Source organism: Microcaecilia unicolor, chromosome 5 (genome assembly GCF_901765095.1).
Source record: "Microcaecilia unicolor chromosome 5, aMicUni1.1, whole genome shotgun sequence".
NCBI classification, from domain to species: domain Eukaryota; kingdom Metazoa; phylum Chordata; class Amphibia; order Gymnophiona; family Siphonopidae; genus Microcaecilia; species Microcaecilia unicolor.
The window spans coordinates 202,950,009-202,973,797 of NC_044035.1; the positions used below are offsets into that span (position 1 = coordinate 202,950,009).

Below are 23,789 nucleotides of genomic sequence, written 5' to 3' on the forward strand. Positions count from 1 at the left end.
CAGCAACCCAAAATCTAATTACTCATCGCGAAGTGCCGGTACTCATTATGGGCGGGGTCACCACATATGACTCCACCCCATGATAGCCACACCCCCTTACACCAGCCTTGGCGCATATAAACAAACATCATTGAAAATATTATACTAGTATAGGAGAAAAAAATAACATGATTTTCTTTCATTATAAATCATTTCTGTAAGTTATTACAGCTCCAGTACACCTAGTGCAAAATAAGACAGCAGATGTAAATTCTCAAATTGGACATATTCCAAACACTAAAATGAAAATAAAATGATTTTTTTCTACCTTTGTTGTCTGGTGATTTTGTTTTTCTATCCATATTGGTCCTAGTCGCTGATTCTGCTGCTATCTGTTCTCTTAACTCTGTTTCCAGGGCTTCCTTTCCATTTATTTCTTTACTTTCCTCCTTTCTTCTTCATTTCTTGCCCTCCATCCATGTCCAGCAACCCTCCTCTCCCCTCCAGCCACAAATGTCCAGCCACCCTCCTCTCCCCTCCAGCCGCCCATGTCCAGCCACCCTCCCCTCCAGCCACCCTCCTCTCCCCTCCAGTCGCCCATGTCCAGCCACCCTCCTCTCCCCCTGCCCTCCCCTCCAGCCACCCTCCTCTCCCCCCTGCCCTCCTAGCGGCAGGCCTCCCTCCCACCCAGCACCAGGCAACCCAGCATCAAGCCTCCCTCCCTCCCACCCAGCACCAGGCCATGCACCCACCCAGCACTCCCACCCAAGCACCCAGGCCTCCCACCCAGCACCAGGCCATCCACCCACCCAGCACTCCCACCCAAGCACCAGGACACCCACCCAAGCACCAGGCCTCCCCACTCACCCAAGCACCAGGCAGGCCTCTCTCCCTCCCACCCAAGCACCAGGCCATGCACCCACCCAAGCACCAGGCCACCCACCCAGCACCAGGCCTGCCTCTCTCTCACCCAAGCACCAGGCCATGCACTCAGCCAGCACTCCCACCCAAGCAGCAGGCCACCCAAGCCTCCCTCCCACCCAAGCAGCAGCAAGCAGGCAGGCCACCCACCCTCCCACCCAGCGTGCACCACGGCACCCTCCCACCCACCCGGCGTCAAGCATTCCTCCCTCCCTCCCACCCGGCACCAGCCCGCCATCCCTCCCTTCCTCCGAACCCCAAGAAATTTAAAAGTCTTCCCTTATCCGAGTAGGCGGCGTCAGCATCAGCAGTAGCAGCGAAAAGCGTGCTGCTGGTTTGGCGCATCTTCAGCCTTCCGTCTCTCAAGCTCTCTGGTCCTGCCCTAACAGGAAATGAGGGCGGGACCAGAGAGCTTGAGAGACGGAAGGCTGAAGACGCGACGAACCAGCAGCACGCTTTTCGCTGCTACTGCTGATGCTGACGCCGCCTACTCGAACAAGGGAAGACTTTTAAATTTCTTCGGGTTCGGAGGGAGGGATGGAGGCCGGGTGGGCTGGTGCCAGGTGGGAGGGAGGGAGGAATGCGTGACACCGGGTGGGTGGGAGGGCTAAGTTTCGGGTGAGGCGACCGGCGGCGCGCGTGTCAACAGAGAGGGCTCCGCGTGCCCTCTCTGGCACGCGTGCCATAGGTTCGCCATCACTGATCTAGGTGTTGTCGTTGATAAGTTTAAACTTTCTGCTCAGTGTGCTGCTGTGGCTAAGAAAGCAAATAGAATGTTGGGTACTATTAGGAAAGGAATGGAAAACAAAAATGAGGATGTTACAATGCCTTTGGATCGCTCGAATATTTGTTCAATTCTGGTCGCCGCATCTCAAAAAAGATATAGTGGAATTAGAAAAGGTGCAGAGAAGGGTGACGAGAATGATAAAGGGGATGGGATGACTTCCCTATGAGGAAAGTCTAAAGCGGCTAGGGCTCTTCAGCTTAGAGAAAAGACAGCTGAGGAGAGATATGATAGAGGTCTGTAAAATAATGAGTGGAGTTGAATGGGTAAACGTGAAGTATCTATGCTTTTCAAAAGTACTAGGACTAGGGGGCATGCAATGAAGCTACAAAGTAGTAAATTTAATACGAATCAGAGAAAATGTTTCTTCCCTCAACGTGTAATTAAACTCTGGAATTCGTTACCAGAGAATGTAGTAAAGACAGTTAGCTTAGCAGAGTTTTAAAAAGGTTTGGACAGCTTCCTAAAAGTAAAGTCCATAGACCATTATTAAATTGGACTTGGGGAAAATCCACTATTTCTGGGATAAGCAGTATAAAATGTTTTGTACTTTTTTGGGATCTTGCTGGGTATTTGTGACCTGGATTGGCCACTGTTCAGACAGGATGCTGTTCTTGATGGACCTTTGCTCTGTCCCAGTATGGCAATACTTATGTACAGTGGTGGAAATAAGTATTTGATCCCTTGCTGATTTTGTAAGTTTGCCCACTGACAAAGACATGAGCAGCCCATAATTGAAGGGTAGGTTATTGGTAACAGTGAGAGATAGCACATCACAAATTAAATCCGGAAAATCACATTGTGGAAAGTATATGAATTTATTTGCATTCTGCAGAGGGAAATAAGTATTTGATCCCCCACCAACCAGTAAGAGATCTGGCCCCTACAGACCAGGTAGATGCTCCAAATCAACTCGTTACCTGCATGACAGACAGCTGTCGGCAATGGTCACCTGTATGAAAGACACCTGTCCACAGACTCAGTGAATCAGTCAGACTCTAACCTCTACAAAATGGCCAAGAGCAAGGAGCTGTCTAAGGATGCCAGGGACAAGATCATACACCTGCACAAGGCTGGAATGGGCTACAAAACCATCAGTAAGACGCTGGGCGAGAAGGAGACAACTGTTGGTGCCATAGTAAGAAAATGGAAGAAGTACAAAATGACTGTCAATCGACAAAGATCTGGGGCTCCACGCAAAATCTCACCTCGTGGGGGTATCCTTGATCATGAGGAAGGTTAGAAATCAGCCTACAACTACAAGGGGGGAACTTGTCAATGATCTCAAGGCAGCTGGGACCACTGTCACCACGAAAACCATTGGTAACACATTACGACATAACGGATTGCAATCCTGCAGTGCCCGCAAGGTCCCCCTGCTCCGGAAGGCACATGTGACGGCCCGTCTGAAGTTTGCCAGTGAACACCTGGATGATGCCGAGAGTGATTGGGAGAAGGTGCTGTGGTCAGATGAGACAAAAATTGAGCTCTTTGGCATGAACTCAACTCGCCGTGTTTGGAGGAAGAGAAATGCTGCCTATGACCCAAAGAACACCGTCCCCACTGTCAAGCATGGAGGTGGAAATGTTATGTTTTGGGGGTGTTTCTCTGCTAAGGGCACAGGACTACTTCACCGCATCAATGGGAGAATGGATGGGGCCATGTACCGTACAATTCTGAGTGACAACCTCCTTCCCTCCGCCAGGGCCTTAAAAATGGGTCGTGGCTGGGTCTTCCAGCATGACAATGACCCAAAACATACAGCCAAGGCAACAAAGGAGTGGCTCAGGAAGAAGCACATTAGGGTCATGGAGTGGCCTAGCCAGTCACCAGACCTTAATCCCATTGAAAACTTATGGAGGGAGCTGAAGCTGCGAGTTGCCAAGCGACAGCCCAGAACTCTTAATGATTTAGAGATGATCTGCAAAGAGGAGTGGACCAAAATTCCTCCTGACATGTGTGCAAACCTCATCATCAACTACAGAAGACGTCTGACCGCTGTGCTTGCCAACAAGGGTTTTGCCACCAAGTATTAGGTCTTGTTTGCCAGAGGGATTAAATACTTATTTCCCTCTGCAGAATGCAAATAAATTCATATACTTTCCACAATGTGATTTTCCGGATTTAATTTGTGATGTGCTATCTCTCACTGTTACCAATAACCTACCCTTCAATTATGGGCTGCTCATGTCTTTGTCAGTGGGCAAACTTACAAAATCAGCAAGGGATCAAATACTTATTTCCACCACTGTATATAACTTAACTTTGGTTACTATATCTTCCATCAAGGAGTTCCAAAACTTAAGCGTTGAGTGAAAATATATTTCTTTTATTTGTTTTAAAAGTATTTCAGTGTAACTTCATTCTGTGTTCCCTAGTCTTTGTACTCCTTGAAAGAGTAAAAAAATCTATTCACTTCTACTCGTTCTCTACCACTCAGGATTTTGTAGAATTCAGTCATATCTCCCCTCAGCCGTCTCTTTTCCAGACTGAAGAGCCCTAACCTCTTCTCTCATATGAGGAGTTCCATCCCCTTTATTGTTTTGGTCACTTTTCTTTGAACTCAATGCGATACTCTAGGTGAGGTCGCCCCATGGAGCGATACAGAGGCATTATAGTATTCTCGGTCTTATTTACTATCCCTTTCTTAATAATTCCTATCATCCTGTTTTCCTTTTTTGACTGCCGCCACACACTGAGCAGAATATTTCAGTGTATAATCTACAACAACACTTAGAGCTTTTTCTTAGGTGCAATCAGGTAACTATGATTCTACTACTACTACAAACGGATTGTTCTTCCCAATGTGCATCACTTTGCATTTGTCCACATTAAATGTCATCTGCCATTTGGATTCCCAGTCTTCCAATTTCTTAAGGTCTTCCTGCAGTTTTTCACAGTTGCATGTGTTTTAACAACCTTGAATAGTTTTGTGTCATTGACAAATTTAATCACCTCACTTCCTCTTTACTGTGTGATCTCTTCTCTTATTGTGGTGATTCAGCTTTCTTATATTGAGTATTTTTGTTTGTTTGATTGTATTGGATCTCTAAGGACAAGCAGGATAATAGGTTTCTCATATGTGGGTGCTGTCTTCTTCGGAGCCTCAGTGTAGATGCTGCTTAGTGTACTGATGATAGCAGAAGTCCGACTGTGTATATGCCTTCCCGCCATCCTGACTCGCAGTTTCATCTGCGGACCAGTACAGTCGGCTACCTTGATTAACCAATCTAGGTAGGGGAAGACGTGTATGCCGCGCTTGCGAAGTGTTGCAGCTACTACTGTCAAGCACTTCATGAAGCTGAAGCCAAGCCAAATGATAAGACCTTGTATTGAAAATGCAGAGTGCCATAGCGGAATCGAAGGAACTTTCTGTGTTCAGGGAGGGTAGGTATGCCTCCTTGCGATAATAGAGAGCAATGCTAATCATCGAGTTGTATCATGGGAAGTAGTCATTCCAAGGAAACATGCAAAATGTTTTGAGTAGAAACTTGTTTAAGTCTCACAGATCAAGAATTGGATATACTCCCCATGCCTTTTATGGTATGAGAAAATATCTGGAATAGAATCCTCAACCCCTGTCCGGCAGAGGAACTGGTTCTGTTGCGTACTGCTGGAGGAGGGCCAAGAGCTCCTCTTAATTAGTGTTATTTGGAAGGAGTTGAATTGAGACTCTCTTGGTGGATGATAGAGAATTCTCTTTCCCAATGCAGAGCATACTATATGATGCATAGGACCCAACAGTCCGAGGGTATGAGAGGCCACCTTGGCAGCTCTCCCTAGGAAGGAGTCAAAAACTGGGTGGTTGTTTAGACTGAGGGGATGTCTGGGAACTTTTGACCCCGCTGCTACCTTGGACATGAGCGTTGGGCCGTAGTCCTTTGAGGAGTGGAAGTGTAATGACGCTTAGACATATAATAATTGGAGCATCAAAATTCTCCTTCATATCTTCTAGAAGAGGTAGTAGAAGTTTGTGGCCTGAATAGAGTTTTTATGGTAGCCCACATATGAGAATGTATGCCTGCTGTCCTCTGAGAACACCTGCTACAGGTAAGTAACTAAACTTTCTCGTCAGAAATTTTTTTTGCAGTTGACATCCTGCTTGCTTTCTTATGAGTAGTGTGGGGCCATTTCCTTTTATTTTTTTCTTGTATTTTACCTGCCTTTATTTCCTTTTTTTTTTTTTTTTGTTCCTTTTTTTAAGTTTTCTTAATTTTTCTGCAGCTCTCGGCCTCCTCTTGTTATTCTCTTTCTGCTCAAATGCAGAACAGAACACAGAAAAGGCAAGAGACTCTGTATGGAAGACTATTTGGCATGCCAAAGTCCAGTACATCGACATAGGCATTGGTCCCCATGGCTTCTGGAGTTGCACCAGACTATGATTCTGATTCTGAGAATTTTGACTATGATTGTGAGAATACATAACATGGAGGACTCGCCTTGACATCAGGCGCCAATAACGTCTGCTCGAGCCAACCATCATTGTTTCTGACACTGAGGACTCATGTTGATTCCATATGGTCCTCGTTGGTATCAAATGAAGGTGAAGAAGTATCAGCATCAGTCCCCTTCAAAGCGCAGTGCCAAAAGCCAGCCTAACTGGTATCCAAGAAGCATAAGAGCTGTGAGGATCAGTCTCCCTGAAGCCGTGACCCTGCCTTCAATTTGGCTTCATCATTTTCACTGGCTATCTCCAAATTGTCACAGGCCCTGCCTTTAATGATGTCTGCCCTTGAGGAGCGGTTCTGGGTCATGTTACAGGAACTTCAACATGGCTTGCTGCAGCGCCAAGGCATCAAGAGAGCTGACACAGACTATGATGCTGCGCCAGCCCATCTTGGAGACCTATGCTCTGCCTGTCGAACATTCATCGATGCTGCTGTATTGCTGGGTATTGGAAATGGCACCGATTGATGAGGTGCTTCTCTCCAGTCCAAAAGCAGAGGAAGCGACCCTGGACTTACGAGAGGACCTATATCTCAGCGCATTCAAGTTGAAAGTTGAGGCCAAGGCTGAGATGTTGGACATCTTTGATTATGATTTTCCTCCTAAGGAAGCTGTGGTAGTGCCCATTCACAGCATCCTTAAGAATGCACAAATGAAGAATTTGGAAGCTCCTCTCTCTGTGCAGGTTGTTCCCAAAAAGGCAAACTCTATGTACAGAGTCCAGAAGGCGCCCAGATGTGAGAATCAGCAGCCTCTGCACCTTCCTGTGTTGGTTGAATCCGCTCTGAAAAGAGCCAGGAGCTCAAGGACCCATGCCTCAGGGCAGGGATGCTCGCACTCTTGAATCTTTTGGGGAATAGGTTTTTCAAGACTCGATACTCGTTTCTTGTATCCAGTCTTACCAACTGTACATGAGCATTTATTTGAAGAACTTGGCGAGTAGTGTGCTTGAGTTTGTGGACACTCTCCTGCCAGAGCAGGCCACAAAACTTCACAAGATAGCTATTAAGTAGAAGAAGTGTTGAAAGCACAATGCTTTGGCCTCTTTTGGTGTGACATTCAGACTTTTCACCATAGGTATCGGTATACGTAGACTGTCATGGCTGCGTTTCTCGGACCTGGAACCAGCAGTACAGGAAAAATTGGCCGTCCCTTTCCAAAAAGACAGTCTTTTTTGGAACAAGGTGAAAGAGATGGCAGACCTCATAAGAAAGAGAACAGATACAATCAAGTCCCTGTCTCAGCCTACTCCATCTGAGGTTTCCACTTCTCAGAGGTTTTCAGGCAAAAGTAGAAACAGTGCCTACTACTCTGAAAGGGCATAGGTTTGCTCCTTTGTCCCATCCTCAACAACAGGCCCAACCTCTGTGCTGCCATCCACATCAGCAGTGGCCCCAAAAGCCTCAGCCACTCCCCAGTCTAAGCAATGGACGAGCTTTTGACTGGCTCCAGTAGAGCATAACCACCATAAAAGTACTAGTCCCGGACAGCCTACTGATGGGAGGGAGGCTAAATTTTACCAGGAAAGGTGGCCCCTTGTAACCTCAGACCAGTGGGTTCTGCAAATAGTTCAGGAGGGTTACACACTGAATTTGCATCCTCCTCCTCGCAGAGGAACTCTCCTCCCTTCTAAAGGCTCATGCAGTTGAGCCCATTTCACCAGGGGAAGAAGGGAAGGAATTCTATTCCAAATCTTCCTTGTGCCCAAAAAGACATGGGGATTTAATTCCATCCTAGACCTAAGGGCCCTGAACAAATATTGACAAAGAAAAGTTCAGGATGATTTCCATGGGCACCCCATGATTCAAATGAACAATTGGCTCTCCCGATTATGATCCTCTCTAGTCCTAGCTTGGCAATCCAAAATGTCCTCATTTTGTGCCTCTTTCCAAACCAATCCCTCTCTATCACTACTGGACTCCCCTCCCTTTTACCCTTTCTGCCCTGCATGCACTTGGTTGTCCTTCAACTTGCCTACCCCCACTTCTGTGAACAGTGTTATCAGTTCACTTACTCTGCCTTCTCCTTGCTTGTCCCCTGGCCAGCTTTCCTTGTCAAATAACTTTGCCAACTACTGAAACCTCATCTCTTAACTCCAGACTTGTTGAGAGCTTTGTTCCTTCAGTTTGGAAGCATGCCCTTATCTGCCTCCTCCTCAAGAAACCCCACTTAGACCTTTCTCTCTCCTCCAGTTTCCACCCCATCTCTACCTTCCCATTTTTCTCTAAGATCCTAGAGAAACTTGTCTATCTACAACGAACAACATATTTAACATACCAAGATCCTCTACCCTTATCAAGTAGGCTTCTGCCTGAATCATAGCACCGAGACTTTACTTCTAGCACTGCATGACTCTGCTTGCACCTCACTTGACCGCTACCACTCTGTTCTTGTTTCCCTCAACCTTTCTGCATGCAGTCTGGTAGATCACACTCTTCCTCTTTGTCATGGTCTTTATTCTCTTCCCCAATCCATGCAATTACCTGCCCAGCTGTCCAGTTGTTTGATAAAAATCTTCTCTTCAATGATTCAATAAAGATCTTGGGAGGTTTTTTTTTTTTTCCCCCCCCACCAAATTAACATTCGGGCCACAAATTGATTCTGTTGTCCATGCCATTTTATTTTACCATGCACTTCATCCACTTTGTTCACTCCTTCCTCTCACCATCCCTGATCTTTACTCTGCTCCTAGCACTTCTTCTTACTTCTGTTGATTACTGCAATTTCTCCAAGGACAAGCAGGCTGACGTCCACGTTGGCCCAGGAAGCGGCAAAATTTTTACAGCAAAAATATAAAACTATGCCAGAGTCATCTGGCGCGAGTAGCGCGCACGACTTCCCGCCCATCACGAGCATGCCTCCTGAGTTCTTCTTTGTCCGGACGAGGTGACAGCGTTTTTTTCGGATCTCCTCGTTTTTTGGCCCAGGAACTAGTCTGATGACTTTTTTCTTTATTTTTTCTATTTCTTTTAATTTTTTTACTCCTGCAGATTTCCTTTAGTGTTTTTTGGCCTATTTTTAAGTTTACTTTCTTTTCAACGCAGCTGGCAATCGCGTTGTTTTATTTTGCCGAAGCCGTTTTTCCTTCCATGTCATCAAGGACATCCAGTGGCTTCAAACGTATTTGGTGCAACCGGACCATCTCAGGTACCGATACCCACACCTGGTGTATCCAGTGCCTTGGGCCCGACCATAGCCCAGCTGCTTGTAGTCTGTCTTTGTATGAAGAAACGGACTCAAGTGTCTTGAGAAGTCCAGCGAGAAAAGCTTTTTGGGGCTCGGTCCGGTCCCTCAATGTTAACGACATCGGTACCGAGGTCGGCGGCGTCGGAGTCGACATTGAGAGGAGCATCGACATAGGAAGGAGAGGTAATGGCTGCCCCGAGACTATCACATGCTGGGAGCAGTGAGGCATCGAGTGGGTCTCCACCTGCCTCGAGTCCTCCTGTTATGCAGGCCCCCGGGATCGACCTTCATCGGACCTGGCCCCGAGGAGACATGAGGATTCCACATCCTTAGTACCAAGGAGTCTTAATGACGGGCGTCAAGCGAAGGCTAAGAAGCACCGTCATCATTCTCCTTCGACACACGGTGCCGGGAGCTCCGGGGCGTCAAGAGAGTCGGCACCCAAGAAGCGTCGGTGTTGAGAGGACTGCTCCCCCTCTATACAGGAGGTTCCAATGCGTCAATCTCGTGGCAGTCCAATACCTCCTTCCGAACCTCGACAGATTCTGCCACCAGCTGCTCCACTGACACCGCAGCTTTCTTCGATGGCGGTCCTCTGAACGCATCCGGGCCCTGTTTCCAGAGCTTTTGGAGGGATTGCTGCACCAGTCTTCTTTGGTGTTGGGGGTGCTTGCGCCTTCCATGCCGCCGGCTGCAGCGGTGTCTGGCCCTTCTCCTGTGGTGAGGTCCCCGGCCTCGGTGCCGCCTATGGCATTGACGTCAGCTGCAACCCAGGTTGACTCTCCTTTGACATCAGTGGAGGAAGCTTCACCGCAGTCTAGGCGGGCATCGACATCGCGACATAGCCATCGAGGACATTGTTCCTCGGCGTCAAGGCAGGCTCAGTCTCGGAGTGCCCTGAGGGAGGTCTTATCAGATACTGAAGAGGAGCGTTCATGGGAGTCAGAGGAAGACCCCAGGTACTTTTCTTCTGACGGGTCCTTTGGGATTCCCTCTGAACCTTCCGCTCCACCAGAAAGCAGACTATCTCCACTGGAGAGTTTGTCCTTTACATCTTTTGTCCGGGAAATGGCTACGGCTATTCCTTTCCCTGTGGAGGTTGAGGATGAGCCCAGGGCTGAGATGCTTGAGGTCCTGGATTATTATTCTCCACCTAGAGAGACTGTGACGGCTCCTCTACATAAGGTACTGAAGGAAGTCCTTAGACAGAACTGGTCGTTCCCTTTGTCTAGCCCCGTGATCCCAAAGAAAACTGAATCCCAGTATCGGATCCACGGTGAACCTGGATTGATGAGGTCTCAGTTACACCACAATTCCATGGTGGTGGACTCCGCCCTCAAGAGAGCCAAGAGTAATAGGGACTATGCCTCGGCACCCCCAGGCAGAGAAGCTAGAACTCTTGATTCTTTTGGGAGGAAAACGTATCAGGCCGCTTTGCTCGCCACCAAAATTCAATCTTATCAGCTCTTCTCAAGCATCCACTTGCGAAACTCAATGAGGCAACTGGCCAACTTGGTTGATGCACTCTCTCTGGAGCAGGCCGAGCCTTTTCACCAGGTGGTCAGGCAGCAGAAGTCATGTCGAAAATTCCTGGCCAGGGGTACATTCGACACTTTTGATGTAGCATCCAGGATCACTGCCCAAGGTATAGTGATGCGCAGACTCTCATGGCTGCGTGTCTCTGACCTGGATCATTCGGTCCAGCAGCGAATGGCAGATGTACCTTGCTGGGGGGGGGGGGGGTAACCTTTTTGGCGAGAAAGTAGAGGATCTAGTTGACCAGATCAAGAAGCATAATGATGCAATGGATTCTCTGTCCCACCGGGCGTCTTCTGCTACTGCCGCCTCATCTAGGAGGTTTTTTGGAGGGAAGAGGAGTGCACCCTATTCCTGTGCTAGGCGTAGATAACACTCCTGCTTCTCGGCAGCCTGCCCATGCTCAGTTCCAGCGCGCTCGTTCTCATCAACAGCGTGCGACTAAGGTCACTGTGGCTCCCCTGCAAAAGCAAGGGACGGGCTTTTGACTAGCTCCAGTTCAGCATAGCCTCAGTAAACATGTCCGTACCGGACGACTTGCCGGTTGGGGGAGGTTAATGTGTTTTCACCAAAGGTGGCCTCTCTTAACCTACGACTGGTGGGTTCTTCAAATTGTCCAGTTAGGATACACCCTCAATCTGGAATCCAAGCCTCCAGATTGCCCACCGGGAGCTCAGTCCTACAGCTCCCAACACAAGCAGGTACTTGCAGAGGAACTGTCTGTCCTTCTAAAGGCCCAAGCAGTCAAACCCGTTCCACCAGGGGAAGAAGGGCTGGAATTCTATTCCAGGTACTTGTGCAAAAGAAAACAGGGGGGATGCGTCCCATCCTAGACCTAAGGGCCCTGAAAAATTTCTTATCCAAGAAAAGTTCAGGATAGTTTCCCTAGGCACCCTTCTTCCCCATGATTCAGGAAAACGATTGGCTATTCTCTCTGGACTTAAAGGATGCTTACACACACATCTCGATACTTCCAGCTCACAGGAGGTATCTTCGATTTCGGCTGGGAACACAGCACTCTCAGTACCTTGTACTGCCTTTCTCCGAGGACAAGCAAGGCTGCTTGTTCTCATGATTGGGTCGTCGTCCGCGACGGCCCAGGAGACCGGCAAAATTTGTATAGCAAAACAAAGAACTCTCCAGAATGCTCCGTCGCGTGGGCAGAACACACTGCGCATGCGGGAATGGCTTCCCACGACGCAAGCGTGCCCTCCTCAGTTTCTTTTCATCCGTGTCTGAGGAGACACTGTGTTTCTGCTGTGTTCCTTTTAGGCCTAGGAGACTTTTTGCATCCCACTTCTTTCTTCTTGTTTTGTTTTCACAAATCATTTTTTAAAAAACATAATAGAACTTCAGTCTACCCTTTGTTTTCTTTAGTTTTTTCTCATTCTGTTTAAGTTTTCTTCTTTTTTTCACCGCGGCCAGCTTTTAGGCTGCTCGGTTGGGTTTTTGCTTCCTTTTTGTGCCTTTTTATTGGCATCATCGAGTCTTTTAATTTCACATCCGCCGTTTTTCCATCCATGTCATCGAGGACACCCAGCGGCTTCAAGCGTTGTACTCGCTGCAACTGGACCATCTCGGGTACCGACCCCCACTCATGGTGTCTCCATTGCCTTCGGCCCAATCATCTTCCAGCTGCTTGTAAGCTGTGTCCTTTAATGAAGAAACGGACTGAAGTGTCTCGGGAGGCTCAACGGGGAAAAACCTTTTGCTGATCGGTCCGGTCCTTCGACGTCGGCATCGACATCAGTACTGAAATCGGTGACGTCGAGGGAAGCATCGACTTCGAGAGCACAGGTAATGGCTGCCGAACGACCGCATCGTACCGGGAGCAGCGAGGCATCAAGTGGGTCTCCACCTGTCTCGAGGCCTACTGTTATGCAGGCCCCCCGGGACCGACCTTCGTCGGACCCGGCCCCAAGGAGGCGTGAGGATTCCACATCCTCCTCTTCGGTATCGAGGAGTCTCGATGACGGGCATCTAGCGAAGGCTAAGAAGCACCATCATTGTTCTCCTTCCATGCGCGGTACCGAGAGCTCCGGGGAGCCGAGGGATTCGGCATCCGAGAAGCGTCAGCGCCTTGCGGACGCTGGAGGTGCTGATGCTTCGGACTTCTGGCAGCCTGGTACCGGCTCTCGAGCCCCCTCAGATTTTGCCACCGGCTCCTGTACCGACCCCCCAGCCTTTTCCGATGGAAGCTTTCAACGAGCATATCAGGGCCCTTCTTCCAGAGCTTCTGGAGGGACTGCTGCACCGATCTACGGTGCCAGGGGTGCTTGTGCCTTCTGTACCGACTGTGGAAGCGGCATCTGGGCCTTTGCCTGTGGTGAGGTCCCTGTCCTCAGTGCCGCTTGCGGCATCGGCCAGCAACCAGGTCGATTCGACGGCGGAGGAAGCTTCGCCACAGTCCAGGCACAGGTCGACTTCTCGACATCCCCCTCAAGGTCGTCGTTCCTTGATGTCGAAAGAGGCTTGGGTTTGGGCTGCTCTTAGAGAGCTTTTGTCCGATACCGATGATGAGCGCTCGTGGGAGGAAGAGGAAGATCCCAGATACTTTTCTGAAGAAGATTCTTATGGGGTTCCCTCTGATCCTACTCCGACAATTGAAAGAAGATTGTCTCCACCTGAGAGTCTTTCTTTTTCCTCCTTTGTTCGGGGAATGTCTAAGGACATTCCCTTCCCTATGGAGGTTGTGGATGAGCCCAGGGCTGAGAAGCTCGAGGTCTTGGATTATCCTTCTCCACTTACAGAGCTTGGAATGGCTCCCTTGTATAACACACTCAGGGAAGTTCTTATGCGAAACTGGTCATTCTCTCTTTCTAATCCAGTGGTCCCCAAGAAAGCTGAGTCCCAATACAGAGTCCATGTAGAGCCTGTAATGGTGAAGTCTCAACTTCCTCCGATTCCATGGTGGTGCATTCTGCTCTCAGAAGAGCCAAGAGTACTAGGGACTATGCCTCGGCGCCCCCCAGGTAGAGAGTCTAGGACCTTGGATTCTTTTTGGGAGCATCCACTTGCGGAATTCGATGAGGCAACTGTCCAACTTGGTTGATGCACTCTCTCTGGAGCAGGCCAAGCCTTTTCACCAGGTGGTCAGGCAGCAGAAGTCGTGTCGAAAATTCCTGGCCAGGGGTACATTCGACACTTTTGATGTAGCATCCAGGATCGATGCCCAAGGTATAGTGATGCGCAGTCTCTCATGGCTGCGTATCTCTGACCTGGATCATAAGACCCAGCAGCGAATGGCGGATGTTCCTTGCTGGGGGGATAACCTTTTTGGCGAAAAAGTAGAGGACATGGTCGATCAGATCAAGAAGCACCATGATGCAATGGATTCTCTCTCTCGCCGGGCGTCTTCTGCTACCACCTCCTCAACTAGGAGGTTTTTTGGAGGGAAGAGGAGTGCTCCCTATTCCTACAAAAGGCATAAGTACACTCCTGCTTCTCAGCAGCCTATCCAGGCTCAGTCCCAGTGCGCTCGTTCCCGTCAACAACGTGAGACTACGGCCCCTGCGGCTCCCCAGCAAAAGCAAGGGACGGGCTTTTGACTGGCTCCAGTGCAGCATAGCCTCTGAAAAAGTATCTGTGCCGGACGACTTGCTGGTCGGAGGGAGGTTGATATTTTTTTTTACCAAAGGTGGCCTCTCTTAACCTCTGATCGCTGGGTTCTTCATAGTCCGGTCAGGATACACCCTCAATCTGGTATCCAAACCTCAGAATTGCTCACCGGGAGCTCATTCTTACAGCTCCCAGTACAAGCAGGTACTTGCAGAGGAACTCTCCGCCCTTCTAAAGGCCAATGCGATCGAGCCCGTTCCACCAGGGGAAGAAGGGCTGGGATTCTATTCAAGGTACTTCCTTGTACAAAAGAAAACAGGGGGGATGCGTCCCATCCTAGACCTAAGGGCCCTGAACAAATTCCTAGTCCGAGAAAAGTTCAGGATGGTTTCCCTCGGCACCCTTCTTCCCATGATTCAGGAAAACAATTGGCTATGCTCTCTGGACTTAAAGGATGCCTATACCCATATCTCGATACTTCCAGCTCACAGGAGGTATCTTCGATTTCGCTTGGGAACTCGGCACTTTCAGTACTGTGTACTGCCCTTTGGTCTGGCATCTGCGCCCAGGGTTTTCACAAAGTGCCTGGTAGTTGTCGCAGCATCGCTATGCAGACTGGGAATGCATGTGTTCCCTTATCTCGACGATTGGTTGGTGAAGAGCACCTCAGAGGCAGACGCTCTACAGTCCATGCGGATGACTGTTCAGGTGCTAGAACTACTGGGGTTCGTGATCAATTGTCCCAAGTCCCATCTTGTCCCGGTTCAAAAATTGGAGTTCATTGGATCTCTGTTGGACGCATGGACGTCTCAAGCTTATCTTCCCCATGCAAAGGCAGACAATCTCCTTGCCCTCGTGTCCATGGCTCGAGCGTCTCAACAGATCACAGCTCGGCAGATGTTGAGACTCTTAGAACACATGGTCTCCACAGTTCAAGTAACTCCCATGGCACGTCTACATATGAGATCAGCTCAATGGACCCTAGCTTCCCAGTGGTGCCAGGCTACAGGGGATCTAGAGGATGTGATCCATCTCGCCACCGACTTTTGCAGTTCCCTTCAGTGGTGGACCATTCGATGCAATTTGACCTTGGGACGTCCATTCCAAATTCCTCAGCCACAAAAAGTGCTGACTACGGATGCATCCCTCCTAGGGTGGGGAGCTCATGTAGATGGTTTCTACACTCAAGGAAGCTTGGTCCTTTCAGGAAAAGGGTCTTCAGGTCAACCTCCTGGAATTATGAGCGATCTGGAATGCTCTCAAGGCTTTCAGAGATCAGCTGTCCAACCAAATTATTCTGATTCAGACAGACAATCAGGTTGCTATGTACTACACCAACAAGCAGGGGGGCACCGGATCTCAGGAAGCCGTTCGGATGTGGCTTTGGGCATGCCATCACGGCATGTTTCTCCAAGCCACGTATATGACTGGTGTAAACAGTCTGGCCGACAGGTTGAGCAGGATCATGAACCTCATGAGTGGTCGCTCAACATGGGCGTTGTCCACAAGATCTTCCGAGCGTGGGACACCCCCTCGGTGGATCTTTTTGCCACTCAGATCAATCACAAAGTTCCTCAGTTCTGTTCCAGACTTCAGGCCCACGACAGACTAGCGTCAGATGCCTTTCTCCTACATTGGAGGACAGGTCTTTTGTATGCGTATCCTCCCATACCTCTAGTAGGGAAGACTTTAATGAAACTCAAGCAAGACCAAGGAACAATTATTCTGGTTGCTCCCTTCTGGCCTTGTCAGATCTGTTTTTTTTATTTATTTATTTTTGTTACATTTGTACCCCGCGCTTTCCCACTCATGGCAAGCTCAATGCGGCAGGCAATGGAGGGTTAAGTGACTTGCCCAGAGTCACAAGGAGCTGCCTGTGCCGAGAATCAAACTCAGTTCCCCAGGACCAAAGTCCACCACCCTAATCACTAGGCCACTCCTCCACTCCTCTTCTTTTGGAGTTCTCGCTTCTACATCCCAGCCTCCGGTCTCTGGCTCTCACGGCCTGGATGTTGAGAGCTTAGAGATTGCCTCCTTGGGTCTTTCAGAGGGTGTCTCCAGAGTCTTGCTTGCTTCCAGAAAAGATTCCACGAAAAAGTGTTATTCTTTCAAATGGAGGAGGTTTGTCGTCTGGTGTGACAGCAAGGTCCTAGATCCTTTTTCTTGTCCTACACGGACCCTACTTGAATACCTTCTACACATATCAGAGTCTGGTCTCAAGACCAATTAGGTAAGAGTTCACCTTTGCAATTAGTGCTTATCGTCGTGTAGAGGGTAAACCTATCTCTGGACAGCCTTTAGTTGTTCATTTAATGAGAGATTTGCTTTTGTCAAAGCCCCCTGTCAAACCTCTACCATTGTCATGGGATCTCAACGTCGTTCTCACCCAGCTGATTAAAGCTCCTTTTGAGCCTCTGAATTCCTGCCATCTGAAGTACTTGTCCTGGAAGGTCATTTTCTTGGTGGCTGTTACTTCAGCTCGTAGAGTCAATGAGCTCCAAGCCCTGGTAGTGCATGCACCTTACATCAAGTTTCATCATAACAGAGTAGTCCTCCTCATTCATCCTAAGTTCATGCCGAAGGTGGTGTCGGAGTTCCATCTGAACCAGTCAATTGTCTTGCCAACATTATTTCCCTTTCCTCATACCCACCCTGGCGAAGGCAGTTTGCACACCTTGGACTGTAAGAGAGCATTGGCCTTTTACATGGAGCGGACAAAGCTCTTTAGACAGTCCACCCAAATGTTTGTTTCTTTCGATCCCAACAGGAAGGAAGTCGCCATCGGAAAAAGCACAATCTCCAATTGGCTAGCAGACTGCATTTCTTTCACTTATGCCCAAGCTGGCCTGACTCTAGAGGGCCATGTCACGGCTCATAATGTTAGAGCCATGGCTGCGCCAGTGGCCCACTTAAAGTCATCCTCTATTGAAGAGATTTGTAAAGCTGCAACGTCATCAGTCCACACATTCACATCTCACTACTGCCTTCAGCAGGATACTTGATGCGAAAGTCGGTTTGGGCCGTCGGTGCTACAGAATCTGTTAACTCCACCCCTCTAGACCTATTTTGTTCTGTTCCAGGCTGCTCTCTTAGTTAGTTGTTTATGGTTTCAGGTCAATCTATGTTATGTCCTCGCTGTTGCGAGGCCCAATTGACCAATGTTCATTGTTTTGAGTGAGCCTGGTTGCTAGGGATACCCCACATGTGAGAACAAGCAGCCTGCTTGTCCTCGGAGAAAGCGAAGGTACTTACCTGTACCAGGTATTCTCCGAGGACGGCAGGCTGATTGTTCTCACAAACCTGCCTACCTCCCCTTTGTTGTTGTTGTTTGTTTGTTTGCTTCTTTTATGCTTTTTGATTTAACTGAGGGAACGCGCTGGTGCGGGAAATCAGTCCGCGCATGTGTGCCAGAAGACTCTGTCAAAACCTTTTTTATATTTTGCTTGCAAAATGCCATCCGATTCCTGGGCTGACGCGGACGTCAACCCATATATGAGAACAATCAGCCTGCTGTCCTTGGAGAATACCTGGTGCAGGTAAGTACCTTCGCTTTACCCACAGCTGAAATAATTCTTCAATGAAGAATATGAGGAGCAACTTAATGATCATATTTCCTGAAGATGATGGAGACATTTAAATATCTCTAAGTGTAAATGCAAAGGAGACTGGTCTGTTTCAGGCGAACCAAGCCTCTGGAACCAAAGGAACATGGGTTGAAAGTGGTGGAGGGTAGATGTAGCAGTTAACTAATAAAATCTTTACATCTCAGGAAAGCATAGGACAATCAGAGATTTGAGGAAGAAGGGATTGTAGTGCCAAGTAGGTGGTGTGGATGGGTCAATCTAGTCAGCTCCTTAATGACATTTTCTGTGTTTGTTATATCACAACAATGATTGTTATTGCTGAATTTTTTTCTTATAAAAATAGTTGGCATGTCTGTCTTTTTTTATTGATATCTTTTGATGTGATACAGTTTTCAAACAGAACCAGATTTACTTATTTTGACTTCAGTCACATATGTAACCCTAAACAGTATTTCTCTTGATGCAGGCAAGAAGGCAAGACCCTAGTCCTGGATCCAACTTAGGCAGTGGCGATGACCTAAAACTACGTTAACCAATCAGCAGCAGCATTTGTCTGCACATTATGAATTGCTTAAAAATGGCAACAGAAACATAAATCAAGAACCAGAAACTGTGATAACTGGGGAATACTACGGTTTGTTTCCTGATCTGTGGCAGTTCTGTCATGGTTTGCACTATTTGCTACAGTACTTGCAGTTCCTATTTAAAGCATGCAACCAGTAGCACTTGGTGAGACTTTGTTATACAATTTTCTATGCAAGCTTATTTTGAAGGCGCTGTCTTAATGAAATGGAAATTATGCAGCTGTAAAAACAATTTTTTTTCTGATTGTATGATTAAAAAAAAAGGTCAAATGCTTTGTCACTCCAATGGGTATTTGTTTCCATGTAGTTCTTGAGAAGCGCAAACTTTTAAGACCTGAATTTTTTTTCTGAAACTTTGTGGCCATTATGTTGCTCCCACCCTTCTTTTGTGTACCTTGAGATTTTCTTTTGCATTAATCTACAAGCCATACCCAGTAGCACAGAGCTACTATGAGCTTCAATTTTCAGATATGCATACATGTATGTGTTAAAGCTGAAAGTATCATTTTCTAAGCTGCTTTACATAATTGGTTAAGATTTTTCCCATTATTCCTGATTTCCTGTAGAAATGATTTTGCCTGTTTATATAAGTAGATCTGTATTTATTGTCCCACTGATAAATTCATGCAAGAAGGCAGTAGCTGACTTCTGTTTTATTCTACAGTTTGTGTGTGTGTGTGTGTGTGTGGGGGGGGGGGGGGGGGGGGGGGGGGGTTCATAGTAGCTCTGGCAGTGATGCTGCAGATTCATCATTTTTTAACAGTATGTTACATGACAAACAACTAAGGCCTGCTGAGAAGTTTTGTAAAAATTCATGACTGACTTCTTTCTTTCTTTCTTTCTTTTTACTGCAGTTTTACATATATACTTCCAAGGATAAACAAAATATTAAAAAAAAAACTAATAGAAAATGGAAATTACATCAATTAAGAAATTAGAACACACAACTATAGTCCACGAAATAAAGGAGGAGAATATCAATTGAAAATCAAAGGAAAAAAGATAACGCATTATCATTACAGCATTAGTGGAGATTTCAGCAATAAACAATTAAAGCGATTCTACACTTCTCCTTGGTCCAGAGAGCTGGTAACACCTTTCTTACTGCTAATGAATGGCAAAAGCTGAGAAAGCTCAAAAAATATATGTTTAACAGATCCATGATTTATAATACATTTGCATGGATATTTAAGGAAAAAAGGGCCCCCAATTGCAGTGCCCTTTTGTTTAAGCAGGAGAAAACTGTTTCTCCTTTTCAGGGTCTCTTTAGTTAGATCAGGAAATATCCTGATCTGAGAACCAAAAGAAAAAAAGAATCATGTTTAAAAAAAAAAAACATTTGAGGTAACCAATCACGATCTGAAGACATTTATACCTTTTCTGAACTGTGCAACTTCATTACACTGGCTGCCATTTGTCCTCATGAGATCAGTGGATGTAAAGTATGCCATCTGTAATCCACAGATCTATTATACAGAAAAATCTCAGTCCTCAGATCTTACCTTCTGTGACCAGAAAATCTTGTATTGTCCAAAAATTGGTTGGCTTCAGACACTCCATCCATGTACCTAAATTCCTTAATCACAAAACGTGGAACAAGTCTGGCATCAGTCATTCTATATCAGAAGTTCTCGACTGGCTAGGTGTGACCCCCAAGGACTGGGTTGAGAACCGCTATTCTAGATAAAAGGTCTATGTTCTAGGTAAAAGGTGCACAATTTGTAAACAGTAGTTATAAAAGAAGAATTTTTTTCCTGATCCAGTGTGTAAACTGAGAACTAGATAGGCTTCTGAAGCGGATATGTTGTGATTCAAAAATAATTGCAACATTCCAAAGGACTTAGAGCTTCCTTGTTGTCATACCAGACCAGTCCAGACTATTGGGTTATGTCCATCCACTAGTGGAAGGAGACAGAAAAAATAGTTCCTGTGAGTCGCCCTTTAGTTTAATTTTTCTTTATTGATGAAGAAAAAAAAGAAATCCTAGTATACATGCTGTCATATGTCAGTGTTACCAGGGCCGGTCTTAGCAAGGGCTGGGCCCTATGCAGACCAATTTGGTGGGGCCCTAGCCCCGCCCCATCCTAGCCCTGCCCACCATCGTCTCGCCCCCACCCTAGCTCCACCCCATTGATAAGATTATTCCATTTTTAGAATTTTTTTTATTTATGAAATTTCAAATAAAGACAAATGAAGCTAAACTTGTACAAAAAAACCTGATTGAAATAATAAGCACAATGCTATCATGAAACCTCCCCTCCCCAGAAATTATTCAGTTCAAGTCTACTATGCATCTCCTCAACAGAAACAACATTTTCTATTGTTAGTTGTCTTGTGAGTTAGGAAACTTGCCACCAACAAAAATCTGGTTCCATGTTAACTTGGTTTGGTTTTATTTTAAATAATTAAATAAATAAAGAACCACTGTCTTATGGTATTTAAACAACCTTTATGCATTAAAAGTTTGGTTTAGAGGCCAGCCCAGCCCAGCCCAGACAGAGACAGTTAATCTGCTATGTAGAAGACCACCTGGGTTTGACTCCAGAGACCAGAGCTAAGCTTCTTCTAACACCTAAGCACACATGCAGCCTCAGCCTGGGTTCCAGAAAGAACTTGATGCCTCAGTCTCAACCAAAAGTCTGCATCATCAATCATCATCACATCAATCATACCTTCCTTGCCCGAATCACTGGGCAAACTTGCTCGTTGCTCCTCCAGGCGGCAGTGGTGGGTCAGTGGGTGCTCACTGCTCATGCTCCACTTGAGACTTTCTTTGGACTCGGCACTGCTGCACTTCAGCTCCCCAGGGCCCAGCGAATCGACGATGGCTCAGGCTTTGCGAACGCTCCAGCTCCTTCCCTTCCCGCTCAATGACTCGTCTCCTGACTCCCGCCCGCCCTCGCGGTCCGGAAACACCATCAAAGGAGGCGGGACATAATTGAGCGGGAAGGCGGAAGGAAGCCGGGGTGAGACGTTCGTTGTGCCTGCTGCTGCTGCTGCAAGTCTGCAATTGTCTGTCTTCTGTGTTGGGGCTGGGCCGTCGAGTTCTGCACGTTGTGCTGCCTGCTGCTGGGACTTCACTGGGGGCGAGACTTGCGAGAGAGCTGACGGTGGGGGGGGGGGGGGGCTGTGGGGTACGGAGCAAATCGGCGCGAGCGGCGCGGGATCAATCATGATGATGTGGATGCCGTGCCGCATGCGGTCCGAGCGACTCTGGGTCGGAGGGAGAGGCAGAATTGAGGCGTGCCGCGCGGGGCCCTATGCGGCCGCCTCAGTCGCCTCTGCCTAAGACTGGCCCTGAGTGTTACAATGTGACAACCCTCTGTACCAGCATATCATACACAAAGATAATCAGTCTTCGCCATACCTTAAATGTATTTATTTTTTCTTACCCCCCCCCCCCCCCCCCCCGAATCCCCTTAATAAAACATAATAGGTGCAACAAACATCCTGATCAATACGAGTGGTGTAACAGAAATACTATTCATGTAACAAAACCTTAGAAGAAAGAATACAGCTACAGTTAACTTCATCCCTCCACCACCCATTCCTACACTCGCCTCCTTCCCCCTAACTGCCTTCCCCAAGCCCTCCCAGTTCCTTTATATAGTATAACTATACTCTTCCAAGTAATTCCTCCTTCTTATAGCAACTTATAACTCTGAATTAAGGAGGGTCTGCGGTTATGTGATTACCCTGATTTCCCGTCCAAAAAAACCCTGGGGGTCCCCTCCCTGCAACATCACCCCTCCCTCCTGCCCTGAGTAGTCAAGGTGAGAAAATAAAGACCTATTTTCCCATTAGTTGTGCAAGCATCTGTTATAAAGGCTGAACGTTAATGAGTAGGCTGCGAGCTCGAGGAGAGAGCCCCTCAACATAGGGCTCCCAAATCATCCAAAACCACTTTTTCCTCTTTGCCGTGAGCAAAGCCAATCTAGACTCTCAGGTACATAGTTGGTGAAGCGCATTATGCCATATATTAGGAGCATCTCTCACACACCAATTTTGTAAGATACACTTCACTCCTACCCCACATGCCTTATACATAAAATAACGTTGCCCCTGGGACAAAAGAGGTCTATATTGTGTTAACCCCAACAGAAGGCTGGAGGGAGAAAAATCCGGAGGTAGAGAAAACAACGTTCTAATGAACGTTAATATGCTATCCCAAAAGTCCCGTATTGTCGGACATATCCAAAATGCATGAGAGAGATTGGGCCCCAATAGTCCACAGGCCTCACAGCGGTAATGCCTGCCTCGGAGAGTAGGCCCTCGTTATCATACGGAACATACTTTCTCGGTATCTAGCATTATAGAAAATCCGAGGCATCAGTCTTAGCATGGCCACAATCGCTGCCTCCCCCACATGATGACCTAACTCCTCCATCCACCTGTCTGGTATATTACCATAAGCTTTCTGGGGCATTAACTGTGCTAAAGCTTTAACAAAATAAGCCACAGACATGTGGGTTACCTGAGGAGAGATAAAAAAGGATTTCAATCTATCTATTATTGCCAAGGTACATCCTATGCGTAGAAGATGTTACACTTGGAGGGGCATAATCGACTGCGAATGCCCATCTCCATGGGCGTCTATGTCCGAGAATGGGTATGTGAAGGGGCGGGACAGACCGTATTTTCGAAAAAAATGGGCGTCCATCTTTTTTTTCAATAATACGGTTTGTGCCGGGCAAATGCATCGGATTTGTGCGGATTTGAGCTGGGCGGTTTCGTTTTCCAGCGATAATGGAAACCGAAGGCGCCCAGCTCAAAAACGAAAAAATCCAAGGCATTGGGTTGTGGGAGGGGCCAGGATTCGTAGTGCACTGGTCCCCCTCACATGCCAGGGCACCCTAGGGGGCACTTGTAAAAAAATTTTTTTAAATACTGAGCCCCTCAAATCCCCCCCCAAAACCCACTGCCCACAACTCTACACCATTACCATAGCCCTTTTGGCTGAAGGGGGGCACCTACATGTGGGTTTTGGGGCAGTTTGGAGGGCTCCCATTTACCAGCACAAGTGTAACAGGTGGGGGGGGGGGATGGGCCTGGGTCCACCTGCCTGAAGTGCACTTCACCCACTAACAACTGCTCCAGGAACCTGCATACTGCTGTGATGGAGCTGGGTATGGCATTTGAGGGTGGCATACAGGCTGGAATAAAAGTTCTTAAAGTTTTTTTTTTTTTTATGGTGGGGAGGTGTTAGTGACC

At 47.4% G+C, this 23,789-nt stretch overlaps 1 protein-coding gene across 3 annotated transcripts in view; it reads left to right on the forward strand.

Moving 5' to 3' along the window:
* CBFB (core-binding factor subunit beta) overlaps window positions 1–19,215 on the forward strand; it is a 289,629-nt gene extending 270,414 nt beyond the window's left edge. For 2 of the 3 annotated variants that reach the window (XM_030203710.1, XM_030203712.1), the window contains one exon: window positions 18,461–19,215. In XM_030203710.1, the coding sequence (XP_030059570.1) occupies window positions 18,461–18,526 (66 nt within the window). In that variant the 3' untranslated portion in view covers window positions 18,527–19,215. Of the gene's footprint in view, window positions 1–18,443 lie in introns of all 3 variants that reach the window. The other variant, XM_030203711.1, reaches the window with a different exon arrangement.
* Window positions 19,216–23,789: the final 4,574 nt, after the last annotated feature.